The sequence below is a fragment of the Myotis lucifugus genome, unplaced genomic scaffold, assembly GCF_000147115.1.
Source record: "Myotis lucifugus unplaced genomic scaffold, Myoluc2.0 scaffold_11, whole genome shotgun sequence".
Lineage (NCBI taxonomy): Eukaryota > Metazoa > Chordata > Mammalia > Chiroptera > Vespertilionidae > Myotis > Myotis lucifugus.
The window spans coordinates 8433809-8443822 of NW_005871059.1; the positions used below are offsets into that span (position 1 = coordinate 8433809).

General features: G+C 39.8%; 1 protein-coding gene across 2 annotated transcripts in view; it reads right to left on the reverse strand.

Annotated features, from left to right (window-relative positions):
- Window positions 1-10014, reverse strand: part of VTA1 (vesicle trafficking 1) — a 47834-nt gene that overhangs the window by 7595 nt on the left and 30225 nt on the right. For both annotated transcript variants that reach the window (XM_023750185.1, XM_006084406.3), the window contains exons 6-7: window positions 7028-7201; window positions 301-381 (exon numbers count right to left, since the gene is read on the reverse strand). In XM_023750185.1, the coding sequence (XP_023605953.1) occupies window positions 301-381; window positions 7028-7201 (255 nt within the window). The remainder of the gene's footprint in view (window positions 1-300; window positions 382-7027; window positions 7202-10014) is intronic.

The window sequence follows — 10014 nt, forward strand, 5'->3', positions numbered from 1 at the left end:
AACACATGGCAATCTTGAACTAAACTAATCTTAGCTTCCATGATATCTTTGGCTACATGTTTGTGCCACTACAGTTATACAGTATAAAAAAAAGGAACTGTAAAAAAAAAAAAAGAAAATGCCTTGAGATTTAGGTATTTTTGATAATATGAAACAATCTTGATTCACTAGAGAATCTAGTGAACATGGCACTCAAAGAAATGTGTTTCAAATTACCTGGACACTCCTAAGGTAAAATTACAAAACAACACCCCCAAACAAAAGACACATTATAACTTATAAAACACTCAGCTGACTTACCCTGGGAAACTGTATTGAAAAGTGCAGGATCAATGGCCGGAATAGTTTGTGGAGTAGGTTGAATAGTATTACTTGTTACACCTGCAAATCAGAAAACCACAAATGGGTATTAAAGTTTCATACCTCTTAATTATCTAGTAGGAAAGCACTTAAAGCATTATGGAGGAATTGCATCACTTCACTTCCTTGAAACCTTAATGAATTCTAAATTGATAAAGTTATTTGATGTTGGAGGCTGGTGTAGAAAATATGCAGGAAAATACATTTAGAGTGTTACGTACATAGTATTGGTTACACATTTCCTATTATGTACTTTGTTTGTCATATCTAATACTTCAATTTGCTTCTCAATTATAGCTTACCAAATATCTGTAGAAGTAATAGAAGCCTTCCTACCTTTTAATTTCTTAGTCAATTAAGTAATATGGGGACAAGGTGGGATGTAATTATGATTTAATTTACCTTACAGGGCAAGTCCCACTTCACCACTCTGCATGAAATAAAGATTGTATGTTCCAAATTTTCCAGTTAACATTCACTGAATATAACATATTCACTGAATATAACAGCCATAAAAATTCTAATAGGAAGTCAAAACTTATTGCTTATTGGTTAATAAAGAATATCATCTTTTTAAAAATACATATTTTTATTGATTTCAGAGCGGAAGGGAGAGGGAGAGAGAGAGAAACATCAAAGAAGAGAATCACGGATCGGCTGCCTTCTGCACACCCCCTACTAGGGATAGAGCCTGAAATTCGGGCATGTGCCCTGACTGGGAATCGAACTATGACCACCTGGTTCATAGGTCAATACTCAACCACTGAGCCACACCAGCCGGGCACTAGCATTCTTGATAAATGCTAAGAAATATAATAGAGTTGAAGATTACTAATCACCTAAAATATAACACAAATTGTTAAAACTTCCCAGAGGGACTTACATGATCCAATCAGCAAGCAAGCAAATGAAGAATAAAGCTGATTACTCTAAATCAATAAATCAGAAAACAGGATTCATTTCCCCAAGCTAATAGATTAAATGTGAATAGGCAATTTGTAGTAAGTATAAAATGGGAAGACAATGTAATAAAAAGAAGAAAATAAACTAGGAAGTTTCTAAAAAAAACCAAAAACATAGCCAATGAAAGTTCTAGCATGATGGTTTTAAAAGGTTGACTTAAAATTTAAAATAGTATTCAGATCTAAGTTTTGACTTTGAAGGACCTTCTCATTACCAACCCCAAAGAAAAATGGCTTAAATATATACTATTTTATCTCATTTAATTTTGATTTAGGGCAAATTAGTTTCATTTTACACCTTTGGAACTATTAAATCATGAAAATATTACTTTTTAACTAAACACTGAACTAATAAAAAAAATAAAAGTACAAAGGGATACAGATAAAAAGTCAAGTATAATTTTTAAAGAGTAAAAAAAAAATGTGCATGAACAGCCTACTTTTTATTCCTACTCTAGGCCATTTTAGGGCTACCACCAGTTTCTAGGGCACCCTTCCATGCACATACAAGCATGTGTGTGCCCAGTCCAATGTACGTGTGTATAAAAATAAGTGATCTACAGCCTTCTCATTGATCCATCTAGGTATCAATGCCATTCCTTACTAAATAACTCGTGTTTCTGCCCAAATTAAAATCCTCCAAACAAATCCCTTTTTCTATGGAGAAGGCATACACTTTATGGTCAGCATTCTGCATTAATTTTTAAAAATGCAGGAAAATACATTTGATCATATTTCTTTATGATCAAGTAGGCAATATTAATTTACAAGAACAGGGAGAAAATGTAGCTATGCAGTAAAATTTTATTTGAGTAATATTTTAAAAATAGGTAGTTTGCATTTTATTAAGGACTTCTGGTCAATCATTCAATTAGGACTTGAACTGACAACACAGGCTGTGCAACATGCCTCATACAGCAGTCAGAAGATGCTGCATCTCGTCTGTCTTGACACACATGAGCCAAGGCCTGTCCTCTTGGCAACCATCGTAGAATGTTGCCATAGAAGCCTAGCATACTGGCTCAATACAAGTGCATAAATAACAGTCAGATTAGGAAAAAAAATTTAAATTTATGTTTATTATTTTTTGAGATGCCCAAATCTAGTATTTTTTCCCCTTTTTTTCTGATTTGGAAAGGTATCATTTGTCAATTCACAAATGGGTTGCAGGCCCCAAGACTGCAGTATGTGTGTGGGAGTGAACAATTCCTGGGGAATGTTGAAAATGGCTTTCTACTTTTTAACAAAAAAAAAGTATTAAAAAGTAACTTTGGGTTAATTTTTAAGTAGATGGCTGCATATCCCATTAGATGGGATTAATACACATTAAAAAATTAAAGATCACAAGATTTCTAATTAAGTATGAGAAAAAAGGGTGTTGGTTAGAAAATTAGAGAAGACTATCCAAAAAGTATAATTAAACAGAATGCTGAAATGTAGCATTTGGAGCAGCAAATAGGCAGAAAGACATGTTATCTATGAGGAACACTCTAAGTAGAGGAAAGACAGGAGGACTGGGTTGAATAAAACTTCAGTATAATCATGGAAAATAGCATTGATACAAATGATTAGGCCAGAATATAAACAACTTTAAAAACTGTATAGAAGAACTCAAACGCAGTACTTCTGATGTTTAGAAGAACTACAATAAAAGAACTAAGTTTTTGATCTATATATGAGGTGAGCTGCATTTATAATTAAAAGGCTGGCATTAATTATAAAATTGTGACTTAATCTATTTAGATTTTTCACTGAGATCTTCCTCTATATTTACCAACTGTAAAAAGTGATGTTTCAAAAGGAAGAAAACAGTACACTGTATTGCCAATATCTGATATTATAGTGATTAAAGCCCAAGAGCAAATGCATGTCCTCTTTAAACAATCACTATCCCTGCTCTCGTTGTACCCATTACTTTCTTGTGGAAGAACTAAAAACTGTATATTAGCACATACTATTCTTTTCAGCTATCTTAAGGATTTCCTTTTGATAAAAGTGCATCCTGGACCTTTATATGGGAGAAAGTAAATCATTCTTAAAGCAAGTAAGAGGGGAAACATCTGCTATATTTATAAACTAAAAATTTTATTTCAGTTTCTATTAGGCAACTATAACGGATTAAGAAAACTGTTTTAAATATAATAGAAAAAAATTCCTCCAGCGACGAGAAGATTCCAACATCTCAAATCAATCTTAGGAGTAAATATATATCAGAAAACTAGGTTTTTATTTGATAGAATATTAGCTCCTTGGGGGAAGGGACAAAAAAGAAAGGCTCCAAAAACACAAAATCAGAATGACTTGGGTTCAAACTCTAGTGCTTTACTTACTAAGTATGTTTGTATTTTAATTTTCTCGAGATAACTGCTTAATTTGTTTACTATTAGTAAATTAAGGACAACAATATCTAATACAGTTTCTGTAAGAGTAGATTTATAAAAGCTGTTAATTATATAAATGCTAAGCCTATGTAAAAAGATAGGACCTTATTCCTAATAGAAGATTACCTCCTAATATCGATCTTTATGTGATGCATATTCTAAGCAGGAGATTTTGTCTGTTAGTTTGAACATATGAAACTACCAATATTCTATCACTTTTGTTGAACAAAAATAGCAATTTCATATGGTTCAACCTTATAGAGCCCTTCTATTGGAAGTATATGTTCCCTTGCATATGTACATATAGGACGTCTACAAATAAAATATGTATGTATGTATGGCTATACCACTACTCAGTCCTAAGATATATTGTCTAAAGCAATACCTGTTAGGCAATGTTTTTAAGGTCATATCCTATCCCCAAAAGTGACACTTCCTTTGATTCACAAAATCATTTTAAGTGTTCATTAACTTGCTATTAAATATCCTGTCTTTCTTTGGCATAGAAATAGGAAGGAAGAGAAAAAAAAGAAAGGAAGCTAATTTGCTGAATATTGAGTTTGTGATAGGCATAGTACTAGTCAATTTTTATTCTTTTTCTCCTTTAATAATTAAAACCATGAGAAATATGATTAATTTCATTTTAGAAAGAAGAAAAACCTTCACCAAAAGAAGGTAAATAATAGCTGAGTTTGTGGTTTAGCAAGGGGAAGAAACGAATAACCAATACTATTTGACTCCAAAATGCATTTATTCTCTTTTCACTCTTCTATAGGGCTGCTTGTGACTGCAGCTCTTGATTAGTGTTTAAATTTAGTAGTATAATTCAGACAGTATTCATCTAAGAATAATATGCCTAAAGTAGCTGGTTTTGCTTACATTTTCTACAGAAATTTTCAATAATTCTAAAAGATGAGATATTTAAAACAGCGCTCTATAAAATTTTACTTACAAACTAATTCAAATTGGTTTGCCTATTAATATTATTGCATGATAATAAAGCAGTGAAAAGGCAGGACAGGTAAAATATACAGAATGATGACACAAAAGAGATCAGTGTTAAAATTATTCCTTTCATTAATACTGTTAAAATTATTATCAATATTTGTAGATACGCTGAGGCTGACAACTGAAAGTCAATGAAGTAGTGGTGTGCTACATAATAGAAATGGTAGAAATCAGGACTCAAAGGATGACTTTCATTTTATCAATTAAATGCTTTGAAATGTTTGTATAGTTTACTGCCACAGATTAACCTTATGCTGAAATAAAAGTAAAACTTTAAGAACAATTTTTATTAAAAAATGAAAATAAGTTAAAGATTTAAAGTATGGTTTTAAATACCTTTCTATTTGGAAGTAGGATTGATGCTATATTAACAATACACATACATAGAAGAGTATCTCTTTGCAACTTATAAAAATATCTCTATCTACTCATATTAACTTATTGGAGACTAGTTTTGTCAGACTATTTTTCTATGAAAATAGACATACAATCCTAAATTATTCCAAGATATTAGCTATCACTTCCCTTCCTTGTTTTTAGTCACATTTTTATAATCCTAAAAAAAAGGAAAAATGACTCAAAGCCTCTCCTTTTACTAGTCTGTGATTCCATTGCTACTGAGATTCTGTGCCTCTCCTTCATCAATAACCCATGTAGAATGCAGAGCAGGGTCCTAAGGAAATGAGACAGGAAAAATGGAGTCTTGCTATCATAGTGGGATGCTGACGGACACATCTACACTAATAAAAGACAAAGATTCTAATTGACCATACCTTCGCTATGCCCCAAGCCACGCCACCAGCCAGAGCGACTATATGCAAATTAACACAACCAAGAAGGCGGCCAGCAGCCACAGAGCTGGAGCAAGCAAGTGGCTTGGTTGCCTGGGCGATGGAGGAAGCCAAGCTTACTGAGCCGGCTGTGGCCTCCACTCTTGGCAACAAAGTTTCAATTATAGAAGACAAATAAATCCCAGATACCTGCCTCCAGCCAGCCTCCACTGGGAGCTTGGATGGCTGGGGGCCGTGGCCACCTGCAAACAGCCATCAGCCCCTCACCCAGGCTGGCCACACCCTCATGGGGTGAGGGTCCCCGCTGGGGGGCTTAGCCAGCCTGAAAATGGCCCTCAGCCCTTCACCCAGACTGGCCAGGCACCCCAGCAGGACCCTCCACCCTGAAGGGGCTGTGACCAGCCTGCAAACGGTCCTCAGCCCCTCACCCAGAATGGCCAGGCACCCCAGTGGGGACCCCCACACTGAAGGGGCTGTGGCCAGCCTGCAAACAGCCATCAGCCCCTCACCCAGGCGGGCCAGGCACCCCAGCGGGGACCCCCACCCTAAAGGGGTTGTGGCCAGCCTGCAAACAGCCATCAGCCACTCACCCAGGATGGCCACACCCTCCTGGGGTGAGGGTCCCCGCTGGGGGGCTTGGCAAGCCTGCAAACTGCCATCAGCCACTCACCCAGACTGGCCAGGCACCCCAGCAGGACCCCCTCACCCTGAAGGGGGTATGGCCAGCCTGCAAACAGCCATTAGCCCCTCACCCAGGCTGGCCAGCCACTCCTATATAATAAAAGGGTAATATGCAAATTGACTCTAACAAAGGAATGACTGGTCACTATGACACACACTGACCACCAGGGGGCACACTGCTCAGCCACAAGCCAGGCTGACGGCTGCCAGTACAGCGGTGGTGGTGGGAGCCTCTCCCGCCTCCTCAGCAGCGCTAAGGATGTCCGACTGCAGCTTAGGCCTGCTCCCCGCTGGCAAGTGGACATCCCCCGAGGGCTCCTGGGCTGCCAGAGGGATGTCTGATTGCCAGCTTAGGCCCAATCCCCCTAGGGAGCGGGCCTAAGCCAGCAGGTGGTCATCCCCCAAGGGGTCCCAGACTGCGAGAGGGCACAGGCCGGGCTGAGGGACCCCCCCCCAGTGCACAAATTTTTGTGCACCAGGCCTCTAGTACTATATAACCCCCCCTCACTTCAGTGCTATTCTTAAACAACATTAAAGGGGAAAGAGTGGGAGGGGAAGAAAAAGAAATCAACAACACACATAAAAGCATAGAAGCTATTCTTATTAATAAAATATAAAGTCAATGTAATCAAAACATTTAAATGTTCTGTCATTCTTATAAAACTAAAAACACAATTGATATTAAAAAACTTCAATAAAAAGAATTTAATGTGTTTTTTTTGTAGGTCAAAATGGAATTAAAATATCTTATCATGCTTGATGACTATCATTATGTAGCACAGATATAAGTGCAGCTCTTATTTATGAAAGAAGAGTTCCAAACTTTTTGAGTTTCATTTTCTACCTGTGCTGTGAGGCACTTCTGCTGGTGTATTTGCTGGGGCGTGTGCACCGGGAGGAATCTGTATTCCAGTATAGTTGCTCGAAGGCATGTTGCTGGGGTCATAAGTTGAAGATGATGGCTGAGGTGGCTGAGTGGGCAGGGAGGTGGCTCCAACATCTTCATTTTCTTCAACATCTATTATAGAAAATATGTGCAATGTTAAACTAGGTATTTTGAAATAAAAATGCTGAATATTCTTATTTTGCTATACAGGCATGGCAGACCTTCAAATGCAATTTTATTTAATGTTGTTGATAAGCAGGCTCTATCTTTAAAAATAATGGTTTTAAGTATTTTCTAAAAGTTATGCCTGGCAATATGATTACCACTTCTTTTAATTCTAATTCCAATTCTATAAAATCTTTGCATATAGTGTATTTTTTCTGAAAATAAACTTCCTTTAAACCCACTCTTTAAACATAAAAAAGTGACATTTTTGGCAAAACATGTCACATTTATGCTACCCAATAAGAACTCTATTTTCTTTTAGCTGCCCTATTAAATGACTGTGTTTGTTGTCCAAATTATTAAGTTAATCAACAAAAACAAAGAAATAAAATTTCATATTCAGCTATCTATAATGAAAGGAGTAATAAGAGACTTGTGTTGATAAGTTTTAATATGTAGACTTCAAAATATACTAACATTAGCTAAATTTGAAAACTACTTTGAGAAAATTAAATTTTGATAGTATATTTAAAATGACAATCACTTTGGAGAATCTTAGTAATTTAAAATAAAATAAATATAAACTAGAACTACATATCTCTGAAATAGATTTGTTTCCAATTAATTTTAAAATATTTTTTGTCTCATTATAAACATACTAGAGGCCCAGTGCACGAAATTTGTGCATGGGGGAATGGGGGGTCCCTCAGCCCGGCCTGCACTCTCTCCAGTTGGGGGATGTCCAACTGCCGGGGGGATTGGGCCTAAACCAGCAGTCGCACATCCCTCTCACAATCCGGGACCGCTGGCTCCTAACTGCTTGCCTGCCTGCCTGGCCCTAACCGCCTCTGCCTGCCGGCCTGATGCCCCTAACTGCTCCCCTGCCTGCCTGACTGCCCCCTACCTGCTCTCCCCTGTGGGCCTGATCGCCCCCTAACTGCTCTCCCTGCCGGCCTGATCGCCCCTAACCACCTCTACCTCAGCCCCCACCACCGTGGCTTTGTCTGGAAGGACGTTCAGAAGATGTCCGGTCTAATTAGCATATTACCCTTTTATTAGTATAGATTACATTTTTTTTTATTTCATCAATATTTTAATTTGCACTGAACTGATTGATCGAGATGACCTGTGCATTATGTGTGTGATTTGCTAAAATAGCATTACATTCTTTGCCTAATTTCTAGACCCATGAAATGTCTCTGCAATGAATGACATGTAAACATTTTCTCAGCACTAAGACTGTGAACTCTTTATCGTCTTTATAACAAGGACTTTTCCTGGTTATTTTCTATGTTCAGAGGCATCCTGTGGCTGCGTGTGGAAGCTGGGTCTCTTCTGAAAAGGAATCAAGTTCCAGTTTGTTAGGAAAAGTCAAGGAGTTTTCTGGACTTGATACACAGACAGACTACGGAACCTGCCTCTCTCATGGAGCAGTACAGGCTCACTCGACCGTGTTTCTTCTTCATAAACTGACTTCCGAACTAAAGGCAATCTTAACGTGAGGCACGGAACTTCGCTGCGTACATAACGCCTTTTTCCAGAATGTTCCGCGTGCTTCCTCGGTTCCCGTCCTCCCTCTCCCATCCCTAAACTCCTTCCCCGTTGTTCCCACAGACACAAACCCTTCTCCCCAGCTGTACCCTGCCTTCCCCGTTTTGAAGGAACAATCGCTTTTCTTTCCTCCCTGCCTGTGACATATCTGCTGACAGAAGAGAGGGCGAGGACCCTCGACCTGTGAACCAAGAGGTCAGGGCACGTGCGCGGGGTGCAGGCTGGATCCCCAGTCGGAACGCACAGGAGGCCGCCGATCCATGATTCTCTCTCATCGGTGATATCTCTCCCTCTCCCTCTCCCTTCCTCTCTGGAATCATGAAAATACATTTTAAAAAAGAAGAACTCGCAGCAGGAGGACCATTTGCTGCACGTTGGCTGTGTGGCCCTGCGGATGCCTCGGAGCCTTGGGTCAAAGCGGGGTCACTTTGAGGTTTAGGCTCAAGGTCAAGTTCAGTACGGACGGAGCCTGGCACCAGGGGTTCCCTGACTATGCATCTGCCTCCCCGAGTTCCTTGTCTGTCTCACATTCAAGGTCAGGGGAAGAGGGACCTCCCCCCACCTCTGCCCCCGCCCCCTGCCCGCCCCGGTGCCCTGGCTGGGCCGCCACAGAGCCCGCCTGGCACAGGCCTCAGGTTTCCGCGGATGACTTCATGGTGATCCATTTCCTGCTGCTTTTAAATAATGGGAACCGTGTGAGCGGTGCCTCCCCTGATCGCTGGGCGCTCCATTACTGTAACTTGTAAAATAACATTTTCGTGAGCGATACGTCAAAGACAGGCTGTCGTCATTGTTTAATTGACATGTTACCCCCCATTAGCACACGCAGGAGCATGTCTCCCTCCCTCCCGCTGCGCCCGCTCCATTTCCATCACGCGTGTCACGGGGAGCAATAAAACATCAATTAAGCAACAAATTCCTGACAAACACGAGGCACTGGGTGCAGAGCTGCCCCCTTCTACCTGGTTTCCCTCAAGGCCGAGGCTTCCGGGACCATTCATGTTCCAGGTGTCACCTCTGCACTCCAGCCCTCCCCACCCAGGGTGTCTTGGCTTCTGCATGACCCCCCCCCCCTACCGGCGGAGTGCAGGGGGGGATCCTCATTAAGCGCTTCCCACGTCCGAAAATAACCCCATAAGACCGCCGCCCCTCCCTACGGGTAGTAGTGTGCAGGGTTGGGAGCTTATGAATACCTTTACGAAGAAGCAAAACTGATTACAGGAGCTATA